The sequence below is a fragment of the Asterias rubens genome, chromosome 21, assembly GCF_902459465.1.
Source record: "Asterias rubens chromosome 21, eAstRub1.3, whole genome shotgun sequence".
NCBI classification, from domain to species: domain Eukaryota; kingdom Metazoa; phylum Echinodermata; class Asteroidea; order Forcipulatida; family Asteriidae; genus Asterias; species Asterias rubens.
Genome location: NC_047082.1, coordinates 3,531,817 through 3,551,539, shown reverse-complemented (window position 1 = coordinate 3,551,539; position 19,723 = coordinate 3,531,817). Strand labels below are relative to the sequence as shown.

Genomic DNA, 19,723 nt, shown 5'->3' with positions numbered 1-19,723 from the left:
TCATCTTAGAAAAAGGACCAAGGCAAGAAATTTTGATTCTGTCCACAACTGTGAGTAATTTTAGGTTCTTGAATGCCTCGTCAGGAAACCACAGGATTGCAAGTCGGGCGGCAAACTATTTCCAGGACCCCTGATATTCGCTGTGGGGTGCCAGTTTTATACCTTCTCAAATGTTGACCAGTGACGTCAGATCAAGCGTCTTGGATTTACCATACAATGGTTCCGTTTGTAGGGATTGCAGAACTTTGCAGACGCCGCAGAGTGAAAGTTTGTTTTAAGAGGTTTTTCATGTTGGCATTGGAATTTTCACTATTTCTGACAAATTTGTACCCGTCTGTTGATTCTAAAATTACACGGTCACTGTGTGTTATAAAGAATATGCCTTAATGTTTTTCCTTATTTTAAATTCTTGTTGGTGTTAATAAATTCTAAGTGTTTTTGTTTGTCTGTTGAGGAGTTTGAGGTGTGTTTGTTTGTTTGTTTGTTTGTTTGTTATTTGTATGTTTATATTATTAAATGGTATTTGTTTATTGTTAAACATCTAACTGTCATTAATTACTTGGGGTTGTGAAGGTTAAGACACGGTGTAGCCATTTTGATTTGATTTCAAGTCAATGTCACAAAAGCCGAGACCGAGAGAAAAAACTTGCCCCTTAGACTACTTTGACCTTCCAGCCTCGCTCTGGTTATGTTTACTTGAATGGGGAAAACCCCCAAGAAGGTTACCACATATACTGGCGCCCCCTTGCGTCCGTAAAGATGAATCAAAACCAGAACGAGAGCTGCGTCTTGTATCAGTCTTATCCCCTAACCAATAATAAAGACAGACGATGTCAATGCCATGTGTTGTGTTGTTTCACATCATACTATTTACAATGTATTCTCAATGGCCCACATTGTTTACCCAATAGGATCATTTCGCCTTTTTACAAAGCGATTTATACGAGCACCTTAAGTGTACGATGAGTTAAAGGCAGTGGACACTGTTGGTAATTACTCAAAATAATTATTGGCATAAAACCTTACTTGGAAACGAGTAATGGGGAGAGATTGATGGTATAAAACATTATGAGAAACGGCTCCCTCTGAAGTGCCATAGTTTTGGAGAAAGAAGTAATTTTCCACGAATTTGATTTCGAGACCTCAGATTTAGCACTTGAGGTCTCGAAATCAACCATCTAAACGCACACAACTTCGTGTGACAAGGGTGTTTTTTCTTTCATTATTATCTCGCAAGTTCGATGACCAATTCAGCTCAAATTTTCACAGGTTTGTTATTTTATGCATGTTGAGATACACCAACTGTGAAGGCTAGTATTTGACAATTACCAATAGTGTCCACTGCCTTTAAGCATAGTGTACGATGAGTTAAAGGGAACAGTGCGAGTTACACTTTACAATGACCTCGGTGTGTTTTAAAGGCACTGGACACACCTTTGGTAATTGTCAAAGAAGAGGTATTCTCACTAAGTCTATCCCAGCATGCATAAAAATAAAAAATCTGTGAAAATTTGGACTCAATTGGTCTTCGAAGTTGCAAGAGAATAAAGAAAGAAAAACAACCCTTATTGCACAATTAGTTTGTGTGCTTTCAGATGCGTAATAAAAGGGTTCCGGCCTGAAGTATTTTAATAGTTGAGTAAAATATAACCTTTTCATAAAAGCTACGTTACTTCAGAGGGAGCCATTTCTCACAATGTTTTATACTATCAACAGCTCTCCATTGCTCGTTACCAAGTAAGTTTTTATGCTAACAATTATATTGAGTGTCCAGTGCCTTTAAAACATCTTGTCCTTGTACGTGACTGGAATATTTGTGTAACGTACACTCAGCGTGTCAACAACAACGTTCCATGGCCTCTTTAAAAATTATACCTCATACGTAAACAGTTTTAAGGATAAGACACATTGCAAAGTGCCCGTCATAGACATCAAAATAAAGACGAATCTCCACTTCTTTTTCTTGCAAAATTTGTGATCATAAGGACAAAATAAACTTTAGCGTACAGAGCGTCATCGACCGCTATATCTGATTTTAAAAAATGGAAAAGTGCACGCGTACACGCGCTGTGCACAAACTCTCAGCCAATGATAGCCTTTCTTGCGTGCACGTTTCATCAAAGATGGCGGCCAATGACGTCATGTGCAATCCATCTATTAGGCCGTGTCCGAAACGGCGACTTCGGATACAGATGGCTAGATCGCGCACCTCAGCCTATTCTTCAACACTGGCAGAAGCGCTTATCTAGCCGTAGCTGTAGCCGAAGTTGCCGTTTCGAACACGGCCTTATAGTTTTATCAATATCTAAAAACAAGACTCGACCGTCGGAAATACTAGCGGGTCTTTTTAAAACCAAAGTGTCAAGCCATGAGGGATCTTGACTTCCGCAAGCCGAGCTTGCCTTTTCGTCGTTTAGATTTCACGACTAAAGAAAACCTTGAAGTTGTAAGTCTTCATCGGATTAAAGAACCTATTGTGAAGACAAGGTTTAGTCCAACTATAGCCCATATCAGACTCAATGGTAAGGAGTGTATGATGTAGAATGTTGACTGACCCAATGAATAGAGTCTATGGCATTGACCCGTACTTGCCCGCTCGTTACAGACTGGTGTTTTTTGACGAGGTCTGAAGTCTGTCGATCAACATTGCATTAAGAAAATATCATCAAGTTTTATCGATACCATTTTTAAAGTGATAACTTATTATTGGTTTGCTAGATTTATTGCCATACTTTAGATAACTCTGGGATTTTTGTTTTGACGTGATGTTTTTATTTCAATTTGTTGCAATTGCAATAAGCAAAGGCTATTTTTGACCTTAGGAGCATTTCGCTTGAAAAAAATGTAGGGTAAAAATGATCTTTCAGATAGAAACTATTCATGTTGAATTTTTGTTTGTTTTAATAACGTTAGTTGTAATAAAGTTGTGTCGACGGAGGCCTAATGTTTTTTTTTTTTGTGAAACCCGATAACTCTTTCACACAATGTATTTTTTATTCATTTTTTTTTTGACGTTCAAATTTTTTATTTTGATAACGTGGAAAATTAAGGCTATCATTTTTTTTAACACTCTATGATATCTATGTTACCAGTGGATAAACCAGGTTTGGTTTCAAAAGTGTTTCAGGTTTATTTACTTGCCTAATATGCAATCAATTAGGTTCCTTGCTGCAGCACTCCCCTTTAAACAAACTCGATATCACAAAGCAATACATTGGGGGACCTTCAATTATCAAAAAGCTGTTGAAAAAAAAAATACAACCCTCAAAGCTGTCAAAGTTGACTTAGATTGACCGGGTCAGTGTAATAAAAAGTGAGTGGCTCACAACACGGTGCCATACAAAAAAAAATCGTCAGGTGAGATGTACCGGGCAGGACAAGGTAAGTCACGGCCCGTGTAAACTCGAGAGCTCCCCCGCGGCCTCTTAAGGTAAAAGTCGGTCCTGTCTCCGGTGACTATGAAAAATATACAAGGGTGTTACATGTAACTGCCAAACAGGATTGTTATTCCGCCTACGAAAAGAAAACACGGCATTGAAACGGGGAAAGCTCGTTGGAATACATGAATAAGAGATGTGGGCAGAAGCATGTTGGTTAAGTGTGACTTACACATTAATTCATAGTTGTAGGAATCTCCTTTTATGAGAAAATATAATTAGCTGTTGCAAACAATTTACCAACCAATGATCTACGGTATAAAAGCAAAAAATAGTTTTAAATGGCCTGACGTTTCGAACCTAGTAGAGTCTTTCTCGAAGGCGAAATGACAACACATTAACATGAACATTGTAACTGAGAGTCACGTTCCTTTCACAAAGTTGTATCCCTCCCACCAATACACTGGAACAAAATCTTGTTGTATACCCTGGCTGGGTGTGTTACACACAATCGAAAATACCGAAGTACCATAAAATGTTAATTTTAAATGATCTACAGACTCTCTACATCACCACCAAATGGTAAACTATGGAAGTTTAGACGCAATATACTTTTATATCTTTTGTCCATTGAGCTACAAAACAGACAGTTAACGCCTTGAACCAAGACTAACAGGAATTGACAAAGTTGTTTCGATAATGTCAAAGTTTCTGCTATATCAAATTGTGATATTAGGGGGGAAAATTAAACAGCGTACAATGACAAACAATATTTTGACTCGACCTCAACCCATACGATTGTTAATGTCATCACTTATCACCTTCACACAAAGACAATTAACATGTCATCAGTCGGGCAGTATTTCGTTCAATCAGTCGATCTTATTTATTTAGGCAGGAGCTTGATTTCAGCAACAGTTAATCACGGGACTTGTGTCCGAACTGTCATCATGGGCCATACCGTCTTTGTGAGCCGCTGGACGGCAGGAAGTTTTCATAATAACAGTAATCTATGTCTACAGATGACGTCGATGTAAATAAAATATCTAAAGGGTGTTCACCTTCTGCTTGACTATAACCCCTACTCCTTAGTCTTCCTAAATGGACTAGCGCCCTCTTGTGATGTTATCAAGTTTATTTCAAAACACTGCTCTGACAGTGATGACCAGGGTCCAATTTCATAGAGCTGCTTAAAGCACAAAAAGTAGCTAAGCATAACAAAGTTACAAGAATAAGGGTGTATACCAGCCAAACTACCATGTCACAAGTACAATTGTGACTGGTCTCCTGCTCATTTCTGCTTAGCAAAAAGTTGTTAAGCAATTTGCTTAAGCATCTCTATGAGGGACCAGTATGTAAAGTCCCGTCAGTTCACAAAGCACATAACAAACAAAACAAAATCTATGAAGTAGCTTTCATCCAAAAATATTGGAAGCATCAGAAAGCTGTTTTTAGGTTTTAGCTTGTTTGTTTTTGAGGTGTTTTTTTCTGGGGATGTTGGGGTGGGGATGAAGGAGGTTAGGGGATGACAGAAGTTGTTGATGCCTCATTTTTTAAGTGCAAGGAAAATGCTTAGCCAACAATGGCATGGTCAACAAGAAGGCGTTTTAAGCTTGAATCTTTACATATAAGAACAAGCAATCTCCCCAAATAGCCTTGGCTATAAGAACTAGCTATCTCCCTAAATAGCCTCTTAAACACACCCAAGTGTAGCTGGGTCCCTCTGGGTTTAGCTGTAGGTAAAGGGTATAGGTGGTTGTCGCAGACGCTTCCGGCTCAAGTAACAAATGGCTATAATCACATAAGGATCAATTCAATCTTTACAATGTGCAACTTACGCTTGTCCTGGGTACTTGTATTTCTGTTTCCAATCCAAAGGCTTGAGCCCATCTTTTCAAGGATGGGCCGTATAGAAACAGACGGCTGTTTTCAGGTGTTTTGCCGTTCAGATTGTACTACGAGAATGCACGCACGAAGACATTGATATTATACGGTGTTTGTGGCCGAGAGGTATACAGTTCATCGGACCCAAGCTATGGTGTTGTCAGCAGCAGAGTTTGGGCTCGAATCCCGATCATGGCACCTTTTAAGTACTTAACCATAAATGCTTCGAAAACAAGTTGGGAAGGTAGTGCATTCTGCTCTACAAGCAAGGCTCCTAGTCGATGATACCCATGTCTACATGTTACATGTAATGTACATGTAGGCCACCCTACATGTAAAAAGGAAAACAAACTCTTAGTAAAATGGTTTGCTTTTACCCTTCGATGTTTTCTAATAGATATTGTGGATTTTTTTTGTGATTTTTTTTACGCAAGTCGCCAGACACACAAGACCTGAAGGCTAGGCCACTTCAAGGTGTGGGCTACAATTATTTTTGTCCAGAGGCCTATGCCACCTACTCCTAGGGCTGAAACAGGGTTACCCCTTTACAGTCCATACGAATGTAGGCTTGGGTATCATCAGTCCGAAGCCTGGCCGGTAGAGCAGAAAGCACTACCTCCCCAATTTTATGTAGCAAGTGTCACGACCGGGAGTCGAACCCACACTCTGCTGATCAAACACCAGAGCTTGAATCCGGTGCTCTTAACCGCTCGGCCATGACACGTATAAGTTGTATTTCTCTACCACATGTTCTGGATTTATGTTGTTCATTATATGTCTGTGTTATTGTCTGTGTTAAGCGCCATGAGCACTTCGGTGGTGGATTTGTGCGCTTTATAAGTTTTCATTATTATGCAAAATAGTTTGTTTCGAAGTTTCAATTCATGACATCTTGTCATCGAGCTCGTCCAGCAAAAACTATTTATCGCAAAACAGCCGTCGGATCGCTTCACGTCAGTTGACATGACGACCCCACAGCACGCGACACACGTCACTCTAACCCACAAGCTGGACTAATCTAGAAATCGCACCTGTTTCGTGCCTTGATGTATATTATGCAAAATTAACTAAATCACCCCCCCCCCTCCCCCCATGTTGTCTGTCTGCTTCCTGTTTTGCAGGAAAAAATACTTTCGGAGTAAACAAGATTTGTGCTATTCTAATACATTTATCAATCTTATAAACGCATCTCAGATCCCTTATTAAATTGACCAAGGTGACGCTATACGGCTTACCACAACGCATTGCAATATTAAAGGCCTTTTGCTAAAAAATAAAAATAAAATAGAGTACCTTCAGGCTTTCCTCAACACACATGTGCTAATGTTTGCAAATTTGGACATGTTTAAGTTGCAGTTTTGTAGGTAAATTTGTGTATGTAACACTGCAGACCTGATACTTCCAGGAGGCAACGAAAGCGATTGCCTCCGTGCCCCCAAGGGATTGCCTTGGTGCCTTACAATGCTCCAGTAGATAATTACAATTTCCTCCTTTACCACAAACGAAGCATATACACAGGCCTGTCTAAACACGATAGTATTTCGTTTCTTGGTGCTTCTGTGGTGTGGTTTCAAATGCTAGTTTATTGACTTGAACAGTATTTCAGAGGGAAATAAGCATTGGCACAATATTGCAAGTTGTCATTTTATAAACATGCTTCTCGGTGGATGTTTCTTCAGCCATGTGAAAAGGGGTTAATTGGTGAGACATACGGTAATCCATGAGTTTGCATGGATCAGTGAGGCACGAGTTTGCCCTACGGTGGTGCAGAGTGGGAACCAACATGAACCACAGCGATAAACCACGAGCATCTAACAATATTGAACAAATTCAAGACATTTCTCGTCTCTAAAGGTATGGAATAAAAATAATGAGTGCAGAACTGGCATCACAAGAATCATTAGCCGTACTTCGGAAGTTTGAGTAAAGAAAGTTAAGAAATGTCTCTAGAACACTGAGTGGAACTAAAGGGAGACATTGGAACGCTAGGTGGCAGCAGACTTACCAGGTAAATTTCCATTGTTTACGTAGTTTTGAGCATGCACACATTACCAAGAACAATGGATTTAACCTGGTAAGTCTGCTGCCACCAAGCGTCCCAAAAGTCTCAATGGTCACACGAGCCTGAAGGTGTGACGAATTTTTAACAAGAGGGTTTCGCTGGTCCTATATAGGGTTTTATACTTTAGTACTTTTAGTTCTTGGCACTTGTAGTTCTAGGAACCAAATAAGAGGGGAGGCGATGCTCGGGGTATTAATTTAGACACAAACTACCTGTTCTCACATCTAAGAAGACATTATGGCAAAGTGTTATCTTCAAAATCTGGTTGGGTGATGAATATTCAACGAGAACCAGACGTTACTAAAATGTACAAATTCAATCAGGTGATACCACATCTCCCACCATTTAACCTATAGTGACGTACTACAGTTACTACAATGAACACGATATCCGGCCTCATTATTTTATCACCACAGCCATATTCGATAAAATAAAAAACACCGGGCCGTGATTGTACAACCAAGCCGCCGCGAATTCACCCCGGAAATAATTGCGAGTTACGGGTGCATGACCCTGGTCCCGTGTTACTTCCTTCCAATTCCTTGAGTGAAAATAAAAACCCGTTTGGGACTTTCAGCTGGTCTCGACATTATTTTTCCCGCGAAGTTTATGGGTTTTATTTTTTGAAAATGAACGGCTTGATGTTTGCTGCACAAATAAGGAACTGGCTGACTTTTGACGCAATTGGCTCTTCATCACAGTATGCTCAATTTAATAGTAGGTAGTGAAAACTACCACATGAGAGCACAGTCACATGGAGCTACTTATTACAAGTATGCTAAACTTTTTTCTGCTAAGCAATTAATTAGCAGGAAATCTGTCACATATTGTTCAGAGACATGGTATTTTGGTTATTAACCTAATTGTTCTGGTAAGCATAATTTGCTCGTGCGTGTTGCTTTTTTTTGCTTAAAAGGCACTGGACACTTTTGGTAATTACTCAAAATTTATATTAGCATAAAAACTTACTTGATAATGAGCAATGGAGAGTGCTGGTGATAGTATAAAAACATTGTGAAAAACGCCTCCCTCTGAAGTAACGCAGTGGGAGTTTCTGCAGTGGGTATAGCCGGGGGTGTGTGATTATGATGAATGCCTGTTGTGGTGCAAATGATGATAACTTTGGGAAGTGGAAAGGGTGAGGTTCTGTAATCAGATTTCACAATCACATTGTGTTCAAACTATAGTAGATCAGATCAGGTGCATGTTGTCATTGATTGATGTAGTCTTGTGACAAGTCGCCTCGTGGTGGGTTGAGGTTTGGGATGGGGTGGGTGGTGGTAAGTGTGGGTGGTTGGCGAGGCTCGTAGGTCTGGATTGAACTTCTACGAGGCAATCTCAGTGTGTATAAATGCTATTGACAAATGGGTGGACATCAGATCTGATGCATTTAGTCATTGATGGATGTAGTCTTAGGTCAAGTCGCCAATAGAAGAGGAAGTACAGTTGTACCCAAACCCCAACCCCTATCCCCTCTTTCCTGTCTCCATTACAGCACGAGTCTACAACTAATTCATCATGCGCCAAGGGGACGAACACTATTGGTAATTCCAAGAATCCATCTTTGCTAATCATTTGAAGTTTAGACCATCGCCGGGCTTAGAAAACATTTGCCCAGACGGTCATCGTTTTCTGGAATTTAGTTGTAGCAGCGCACAAACCTTAAAAGCAACCATTTATGAAGACAATGAGAGCACAGTCTTCGAAACGTTGAGTGTGGGTTCTAGTACCGGTCGTGACACTTGTGGCCAAGCGCAAGACACTTATAACCATTGCTCCGTCCTTCGGGTGGGACGTAAAGCTGTAGGTCCCGCGACTAAATCAAGAAGGTTGTCTGGCACTTTTCAGAGTTTAAAGTGGCACTGTTTCAGGCAAGTATGCTTCGTTTTTAAAAGGCAAGGGCACCAAGGCATTTTCTCCTTGGTAAAGGGCACCCTACTTGAGGAAACTGCAAATTTCTACTGGAGCATTTCAAGGGCACCAAGGCAATGGCCATGAGGCATGGAGGCAATCGTCTTCGATACCAGACCTGATTATTTGATCAACATGGTGGGGTTTTACTATAGCACTGGCTCTTTGCGAGCAAATAGAAATCATTGTACCGTGCAGTGTGTTTCGAACACAGTGGTCTGACACTGATAAACACACGACAGGCGTGGACGGATACCGCGCTAATCCCCCGTGATGACATGAGAAACAAATCCAAGTAGACGGTTTAATAGTGTAAGGATTTAAGTCATCTTATTATAGACTGGTACAATCTCAACATTGTCATATTGACCTTGGGATGAGAGGGGAGGGGCACCTCTAGCCCTTTTATAGTACAACTGTGTGCCTGTCGATCATGAATAAGCTGCTTCGGGCCAACATTTCCTGGCGCTGATTTAAACGCTCAACACTTTGGCTATTGCCAAGACCTGTATTCTTACTTGGTGTATCACAAAATAAGCTTAAAATAACAAATCTGTGTAAATTTTGACTCAATTGGTCATCAAAGTTGCAAGAGAATTAAAAAAAAAACTATTGTTGCACAAATTTGTGTGCTTTCAGATGTGCCCAAAAAGGGCTTCAAGCCTGGAGTCTTTTAGTATTTGAGTGAGAAATTACCTCTTTCCCAACGAACACTCAAAGGGAGCCGTTTCTCACAATGTTTTATACTATCACCAGCTCTTCATTGCTTGTTATACCAAGTAAGTTTTTATGCTAACAATTTCTTTTAAGTAATTACCATAGATCTATGGTAATTACAGTTGGTGCCATGGACATGGACACTATTGGTAATTGTCAAAGACTAGCCTTCACAGTTGGTGTATCTCAACGTATGCATAAAAAAACAAACCTGTAAAAATTTGAGCTCAATCGGTCATCGAAGTTGCGAGATAATAATGAAAGAAAAAACACCCTTGTCACACGAAGTTGTGTGCGTTTAGATAGTTGATTTCGAGACCTCAAGTTCTAAATCTGAGGTCTCGAAATCAAATTCGTGTAAAATTACTTCTTTCTCGAAAACTATGGCACTTCAGAGGGTGCCGTTTCTCACAATGTTTTTATACCATCAACCTCTCCCCATTACTCGTCACCAAGAAAGGTTTTATGCCAATAATTATTTTGAGTAATGACCAATAGTGTCCACTGCCTTTAAAACAACACATTTTCCGTGTTCACATTCCCTGTTCACATTTTACAGTCCAATTTTCGCTTTTGATTTTTCAGCCAAATCAATCAGTTTTTTTTATTGCCGTGTCCTGTTTCGCTTTAGCACGAGGAGCCTCGGAGCTAGACACGTGTTTATAAACACCAAATATTGGCAAGAGGCAAAACGAGCAGATTGCATGGCAAGATAAGACCCGTCAACTACAGTCAGCCTCCGACGAAATATCAAAGGTAAATAAACAATGCAATATCATATGTGGAAATTAAAACACATTTTCAAAGGGTTGTTATCTACTGTCACCAACAAACCTTGGTAAATAATTTCTGGTTGCAGCCACCAACGAAATAATCAAATGTAAACAAACAATGCAATATTACGTGGAAATTTGATTTCTGGATTACTCTGAACGATGATCAGGGACATTTCAAAGCTAAAGATAACATCAATAATTTAGCCAATCACGAGATATGAAGCTAAACGAAAGAGGGCGCTAAAAGGTGGTTCTAAAACCATATGATATCACCATCGGGAACTTCGATAAAACTAGAATCTGAAGACATCACAATGATGGTAGACAACTTGAAAATTTAACAACTGGTCAATCACAATCTAAAACTATCGCACCAATGACTTTGTCCGCTCTAAGAACCAATCATATCGTGATCTGGAGCAAGTCTAATACCATCTGACCAATCAAAGCTTGACCGAAGAACGCATCAGAAACCGTCTGACCAATCACAAACTGAACTCAAACAACCGCCCAAGTCATGCAATTGAAACAATAACAATCTTCCTCGAGGTTCCAAATAATTTACAAAATCAAACAATAATATTACAGCGTTTAAAATCAAGGGCTTACTGTAGTAATACCGCTTTGAGTACCTGCATGCCAGGCCTGGTACTCCACGGGTGCAACGAAGGCGATTGCCTCCATGCCCCTGGGCATTGCATTGGTACCCTTAAAATGCCCCAGTAGAAATTTACAATTTCTCCATGGAGTGCCTTTAACAGGGAGAAAATGCCTTAGTGCCCTTCAAACACGTAGCAAACAGACATGCACTAAGACAAATCTACCAATGCAAAACAAATGCCAGTCTTACGACACTGTCCCAAAAAGTACAATTCAGATTTTGACAGATATGGAGTGATATATTTATCGAATCCACCCAAGAGAGGTCATGAAACTGCAACAAAGTATTAATTAAACCAGTTGTGGTTTTGCATAAATACAGCGATCACATTCTTAACTAAACCGATCGGCCCCCTAAGTTAGGTTTTCTATGTTATGCGTCATAGCTGGCGGCCATTCTACAAATCCCTACACGTCAATCAGAAACGCCAATCAAATCAAATTGACCTCGGAACAAATTTTGCTGTAAAAAGCGGTCACTGCGTGTCAAACTAAAAGGGCTACCAAGGGGGTGTGTGGATTTCATCAATTCCAGTGTTCACCACAACGATGACAATACTTGAAGTTTAAACTTTTTGATGAATAACAGAGGTGAAAAATGGCCTACTTAAACAAAATCACAATCCCAAATCGACCACAACCAGAGCCTCTGAAACTAATGACAGAAATACTGAAGTAGTTTATGGTTTTCATATTGAGTTGGCAATAAATACGAGGTTTACCATACAATTGCATAACTATTTGGATTGACGGATATTTTGTAATGGAGTTTTTCCATGGCATATGTCTATCTACAGCACACCTAGTAGCAGCTTAACTGGGGTCTTGGGGTTGTTATCGGGTGGGTGGATTGGAGTTCATGAGAACACCTTACATTTATTTGCTCATACAAACTCAGTTTCCCAGTATCCGCGATTTCCTAATCCCAAGCCATAGCATGCTTATATAGACTCTTAGATATAAACCAATGGAAACACATTGATTTGTACGGTTTACCATTGATTGCTTCACGCCAACATTCAGTTCTTAAAAAGTTTGCACATCTTTCCAAACTGTGAGCGAAAATACGATAACAATACGCTGACTTCGTAACGTCATGCAGTTGCCATCTTAGATATAAACCGATGGAAATGCACTGATGTGTACGGTTTAATATTGGGTGCGTTCGTTTAGCTGCCCTGGGTCTACCCCGGTGTGTGGCAGGTTTTTTTTTCCCGGACGAACGTGGGTAGTTATCTGCACACGTTCGTCCTGGAAAGAAAAGATGCCACATACCGGGGTTGAGCCAGGGAAGCTAAGCGAACGCACCCATTAATTGCTTCACACCAACATGCAATTCTTAATTATTTATTTATTTTATTTTTATTTTAATTCTTCGGACAAAAAAAAAGCAAAACAATAAAACAAGCACAGGCCGTCCAGGGAAGGGGAAAGTCCAAAAACTGTCATCAAAAAAGATGTGCTCTCCCAGGTCCCAGACCTTACAAAGTTTGCACATCTTTCCAAAGTGAGCCAAACTATACGCTGACTTCGTCACAGTCTTGCAGTTGGGGTATTTGCTTTCTTGGCATTTCTAATTGGTCTGTTGCACATCAGATGTAAACCAATGACAAAACTAATTGAACAATTGAATTGCTTCACGCCAACATTCAATCCTTAAAAATGTTTGCACATCTTTCCAAAGTGAGCCAAACTATGATACCATTATGTTAAATAATAATAATAATATCGAAGTCTTATATAGCGCACGCATCTACCAAACAAGGTACTCAAGGCGCTGAGTATATACAAACTTTCAGAAAGATATGTTATTGCAGTGATGAATTCTGAGACCCAATTATTTAGCACCTTCTAAGGGTTTACAAGGTGCTACGGCGCATACAGCAGCCACAGCCAGGAACACCGGGGCAAACCCCTTCTCTTTTCGATAAGTGCACTGGGTTCTTTTACATGCGTTACACAACACATGGAACCAACGGCTTTACGTCCCATCCGAAGGACGAAGCAATGGTTAAGTGTCTTGCTCAAGGACACAAGTGTCACTGCTGGGGATTCGAATCCACACTCTACTGATAAGAAACCACAAGTCTTGCAGTTGTGTATTTGCTTTCCAGGCATTTATAATTAGTCTGTTGCATTTCAAATATAAACCAATGACAAAACAATGAAACTGATTGCTTCACGCCAACATTCAATCCATAAAAATGTTTGCACATCTTTCCAAAGTGAGCCAAACTAATGATAACAATACGCTGACTTCGTCACAAGTCTTGCAGTTGTGTATTTGCTTTCCAGGCATTTATAATTGGTCTGTTGCATTTCAAAACGGCAGGGGTGCGGGGTAAGTGGGAAGGACATGCCGCCCTCCAGACTATGGTATAATGATGCACCTCCCCACGGGGTCTAACGGCCCCCGTGTGTACTTACTCCGGATCCATTTCACAAGCATCACTCGCTTCTCGTTCGGCGGCCATTTTATAACAGCCGTTGCCAGGACGACGGTGACGCCTGACAAAATAGCTCTAAGGTGGAGATGGGGTGTTGATTTTGACACGCTCTTGAGGAGATCGGAGAGGTCACCTTCGGGAGAGGTCAGGAATTTGGTGTTTGTGGAGCCCCGCCACAGAGGTAGAGTGAACTTTTGCATGAAAGATTCGTAGTGGATTAGTGTTTATCCTGTAGTCTGTGACGATTTTGGAAAAGTAACACCTGCGGAATTGAAAGACTCGGAGCATGGACCTTTTCATCCAATGCCTACCTCTACATTTCTTGCAAAGACCTTAGATCATGGAGGAAAAAATAATTTTTCCTCCATGCTTAGATTAACCCACGACGACCTACAAATGTCATTGGTGCCTCTTTATTTTGCTGTAATTTGCTGTGATGTTTTACGCTTTGTAATCGCTTGAGCTCAATCCATCATCATCATCCAAAGACGAAATATTTGTAACGAAGTCCAACCTGTTCATGAAACATCTTGTGGATGAACGGCCGGGAAATTATTTGTTAATTACAATGCTTCAATATTAATAACCTGTATGATTGGTTTACACTTTGTGTCGTGAAAAACAAACAAACATAATCCCAACACCACTCAAAACTCAAACAAACCGATTTGACAAGGCCTAAAGAATCATATTCACATATAAAACAATGGTATGTGTATTTTCCTTTAACCTGTAATTATTATCACTACTTTTGTATTGCAATCAATCACCCTTCTTATCATTATAGCTATTTGCCAACCACTGTATAACTTGACAAGGGGCTGATGTAGCTAACAGACGGATGGGGTTGTGTGAGTTGATGATGATTAATTGTAAAGAAAAGTGGCAGATCACGTTGCGGAGGACTTAAGCCAGCAAATTACGGGCATGGTTGTACAATGGAGAGGTAATTGTCCGGGCTAGCAGCTGATACTTTAGGCCTCTCCCCCACCTGGCATACCTGAGTAATCCGGTCATCCACGGCGGGACAACTCGGACTGAAAGGCAGACAAGAAGCCAGTTTGTTTGGCTAGGTAATGAGGTTTGGGAGTGGGTGCCGTGCTAAAGAAAACTACCATGGTTTAGTTTTATCGGTGAGGCATGATACAAATTGACCCCAACTGTTACTTTTTAGTGGATACCACTATCGGGGGTATAAAAAAGGCAATAAACTGAGGTCATCGTTGTGTGAAAACAACCTCTCATACACAAGGGGTGATTACCGGTCAGGTTTACCAGGTCAAAATGTCAACACATCAAAGGTGTTCAAATATTGTTTTCTTCTTTGAAATTGACTGGACTTGGCTGTGTGTACACCCTTCATTGTTAAAGTTAAGTCAAAGTCATTTTCCGGATGTGGTTGTGGCACTTCTTCAATTCGGTTTAGAGACTCGTTCTTTACAAGAATATCCCTTTCAGCCTGTTGGTCACTTTCCGTGTGGTCCTTTCTCAGCTATGGTAAAATTAAAGATGTGAGCTTGCTTCAAAAATCAACTTCCTCACCAGGCATTGATGTGTCTCCCATTACAACGATTCAACTTGTCATAAAATGACGGCTTTATTACAGAAATTTAATTTGTGTAATATAGCACAGTTTAGGAGCATTTTTTTGAGGTATGACGGGTGTAGAACGAGACTTTTGTTCATCACGAGGTTGTTTATCAAAGTCTAGACTAAGGCTTATAAGGTAATCTTTGATCTGCAACGTTGACCTATTGTCCTTCATAGAAATAAGTTCCTACATACGACGACGACAGTCCGATGAATCATACTTGAAATGATCACCTAATCGTTCCAACAAACAACGCGTAACCAAATTAGTTTCACATCTGTAGATTAAGCCTATGCAGATCTGACTGGTAGCAAGTCTAGTTTTAAATGGAGGGTATGTACATGATGTTTCACCACCTCTTTGCCCTAATTCTACCTCCATGCTCTACTAATGCACTTTCAAGTTTCGACAAATCCAACAAATCAAAATAGTAAGCAGAATGCTGTAACGACTGGTAGCAAGTCTAATGCCATCCCAAGCACTTTTAGTGCAAACACTAGAGCGAGTCTACTATGGAATATGGGGAACCACTCTGATGCGATGAGTCATCGAGGCGGCATCCCCCCCCCCGATGATGACAGGTTGACATACCAACAGGAATAAACAGCGAACCTGCCCACCTTTAGGGGTAGGGTATAGACTCAGCTCTTTATAATTGCGTCTCGCGGGATGAGTGTGGATGCAACGGGAGTCGGTGAGAAGACCTCGGGGTGCACCGGTGTCTTGCTCCCAGGGATCCCAGCGGGGATCCCTGGGGATCCCGCTGGTGAGCCCTCCAGGGACAAAAGGGGGATCCACACTCGGTGAATCATCATTCAGAAATGACTTGTATACATTAAAGAGCGATGTTAAAATAGGCTAACAATATCATATGACACTGGTGGTTTCATAACACTGGGTTGTAATAGAATGATATGACAATCATTAATCATCCTCAATATTTTGATATCCTTTGAAAATCTAAACCAGGTGGCGTTATGGTTTCCATTTTCACATTTTATATGCAGGAAATAGAATTAGCTGCTGCCAACTGCTTTCTGTGGTATGCAAACAATAGTTGGCCTGACGTTTCGACCCTAGCAGAGTCTTTCTTATATGCAGTATTTTTATATTTTAGTTGTCTTAAAGGAACACGTTGCCTTGGGTCGGTCGAGTTAGTCTTTGAAAAGTTTGTAACCGTTTGTTATATAAGGCATATGGTTAGAAAGATGTTTTAAAAGTAGAATAACAATGATTCACACAAATTTGCCTTGAAATTGCGTGGTTTTCCTTTTACTTTGCGAACCAACACGGTCGGCCGTTTATGGGAGTCAAAAATACTGTTCAATTGCAACTTACAAATAGAAGACCATTATTTTAAAAGCCAGCTTTTTCATATGAATTAATTTTGAAGTTATACAAACTTTTAACCGAGCGCCCGCTACGATGACCTGGTCAACGTTTGAACTTGTTCGCGGGTAAACTTTCCGAGTTCCGTGTTTATACAGATGCAAGGCAAAGTGTATTATTGTGACAGTATCTCATCTATTTCTTATGGTTGCTGGATATGAAAGGTAAATGACCTAGAGGCTAGTTGACTAGCCGCTACTCGTGCCTGGATGACATGATAGGATGTGACAGTATCCCTTCAAGTTGAGCTGCACGTTATTATGACAACGCAACACCATGATTGAAGGAACCTGATGGTGCCATAGTAACGTCTTGAACCAAGTCTATGACCCTTTTACCAAATTAATTTTAATCAATAACTTATCAGATTCGCAGCATAGTTAGGACGCCGCACACAAAGTAGCCTAACTGCATTTTTGCGTACCGGGTATTCTGATATTAATAAACCTTGTCATCTTGTCTATGCCCTGGCACCCTGGTTGCACAAATGAAGGGTATAGCGCACATAAGGATCACCGATCAGTCTGTACAAAACCTACTTCACACGACGACAAAATAAACAAATGTCCCTTGCTACAACATTTAGAAATGTATGAAAGGTTTCACCAGGGATCTAAAGTCTTTTAATATTTTAAGTGAGAAATAACCTCTCTCTTAAAAACTACTTTACTTTAATAGAGGGAGCCGTTTCTCACAATGATAAATGCTATCAACAGCATTGCTCGTACCAAGTAAAGTTGTATGCTAGCAACTATTTTGAGTAATTACAAATAGTGTCCATTGCCTTTAATCAAGGGCGTTTTTCTCAATATCATTTTCAACAAGACTTTAGTGTTGTTCCTTGAGGGTTTACGGTCAGTCAGTCGTGTGGGGGCGGTCATCGAAACTTCCTCAAGGGAAACGAGAATTGAACCTCGTGGGAAACAACGAGGCCAGTGATAGCTGGACGTCAACGCCAATTGAAACAATACACCTAAACTCCCTAAACATTTCCTTTCAAACAGTACTTTTGTAAATGTTACACAACATGAAAGTTTCAGTATAAGCTTCTGATGGACAACCACTTGTTTAGGTGGTCTTCCCATCAAGGGAAATTGGCAAACTCCCTCAAGGGGATATAAACACCAAGCTGGCAACAGCCAATCTCTCTCCTACAAACATTGGTTTAGTCGTCTATTATTATGAATTGCACAAATCCAGAAATTGTGATCGGTAACTAGACGACAATATTTATTCTGGTCATTGTGAAATCACTGTTAACTGGGGGATTCGAACCCACAACCTTGTGATTATAAGTCCTGCAGTCTAATCATTTGACCACGGTCCAGGCTCGTCACACTTGTTAGTGTCATTTCAAACGATGGGTTTATCTGTGTTACATTAACTCTTTGCCCATTCTTGACATCTCTATTCTTGACTTTGGTACAGTTAATGTGCCGAGGTTCATTTAATTCCGTCTTTCAAACAGAACTTCTGTTTAAATGTATACAAAAACATGAAGATTCAAGTATAAGCTTCTGATGGACAACCACTTTATTTTCAGACAATGCGTTTATCTGTTCTACATTGTCCACTGTGTAAACTTTGGTACAGGAGGAGACAAAATTGTAGAGGTTCTGACGTCATGTCAACTTGATACTCGTCCTAGACCAATACATAATTGCACTGCGGTTCATTTCAGTATGATTTGTGAGAATAAGCCTGAATTCGTTTTGAAAGGGCAAGGGCACCAAGACCATGTTCTCATCGATAAAGGGCACCCTATGAGGGAAATTGTGTACACTTCTACTGGGGCATTTCAAGGGCACCAAGGCAATGGCAAGAGGGCATGGAGCGATCGCCTTCGTTGCATCCGTGAAGTATCAGGCATGAGGTAGGAGGATGTCCTCTTACAACGATAATTGGGTGTGGGGGAGGGAGGGGGGTGGTTGAGGGGGGGGGGGTACATACCTGTGAACCACTCCTCTGTCATGCATATGGTGAAGTGCGGAGACAAGCTGACGAACAAATCGACGAGCAGAGACTTCACCTAGTCGTCCGTCGCGTTGGCCCCGCACGAAGGAGAGCAGATCCCCTCCTGCTGCAAACTCGGTGACCAAGCAGTATAAAGAACTGGACTGATATATAAACACAAAAACATGTTTAGTTACAAAGGATTTCAAATCGGTTTGGGAAGAATATGTGGGCGCACTTTTAGCCATTTTGACTACGAAGAACTGGACTGAAGTATAAACACAACAAACTGTTAGTTTCATAGGATGTCAATCGGTTTGTTGGGGTGAATATCTGAGCGCACTTTCAGTCGTTTTGATTGGCTGTTATTTAAATACACCTGTCGTGAATGGCTGAAAGTTTTCTTGTATGAGTGGTGTTCGAAACGTACCTTTAATGACTTAGTCAAGCTATAGCAGACATGATATTTGGGCTTGGAAAAAAATAAGACAATTTTAAAGATAAAAATCGTAAAACAGACTAAAGTAAACAGAATTTCACGTATATTAATTTTTGGTTTTTACCCATATACACCGATGTGTGTAGCACTGTATACTCAGTACTTTCCCGAGTCCTGTGAAAAAAATCACAGGCATATTACTCGGGTGGGATTCGAACCCACGACCTTTGCAATTCTAGAGCAATTTCATACCAACTATAGACCACCGAGATTGCCCGGTAGCAAGAGGCAGTTCGAATCCTATGTTTTTAGCAGCGGGTACTGCAAACAATTTAATAGATGTTAAATTTGCATCGGGGATAAAGAATATTAATTTTTGGTTTTTACCCATATACACCGATGTGTGTATTTCACGTATGTTATAACGATACGCTGGCTAATTTCATAACCCACATCACAATTCCTCTGGAAAAGGCATTCGAAAATCTTAAAGTCTATAAGAAACTCGAAAGGGACA

The 19,723-nt window shown here is 40.5% G+C and overlaps 1 protein-coding gene across 2 annotated transcripts in view; it reads right to left on the bottom strand.

Moving 5' to 3' along the window:
• LOC117304587 (serine/threonine-protein kinase par-1-like) overlaps positions 1-19,723 on the bottom strand; it is a 68,924-nt gene that overhangs the window by 14,722 nt on the left and 34,479 nt on the right. The window contains exon 4 of one of the 2 annotated variants that reach the window (XM_033789117.1): positions 18,765-18,926. In XM_033789117.1, the coding sequence (XP_033645008.1) occupies positions 18,765-18,926 (162 nt within the window). Of the gene's footprint in view, positions 1-18,764; positions 18,932-19,723 lie in introns of both variants that reach the window. The other variant, XM_033789116.1, reaches the window with a different exon arrangement.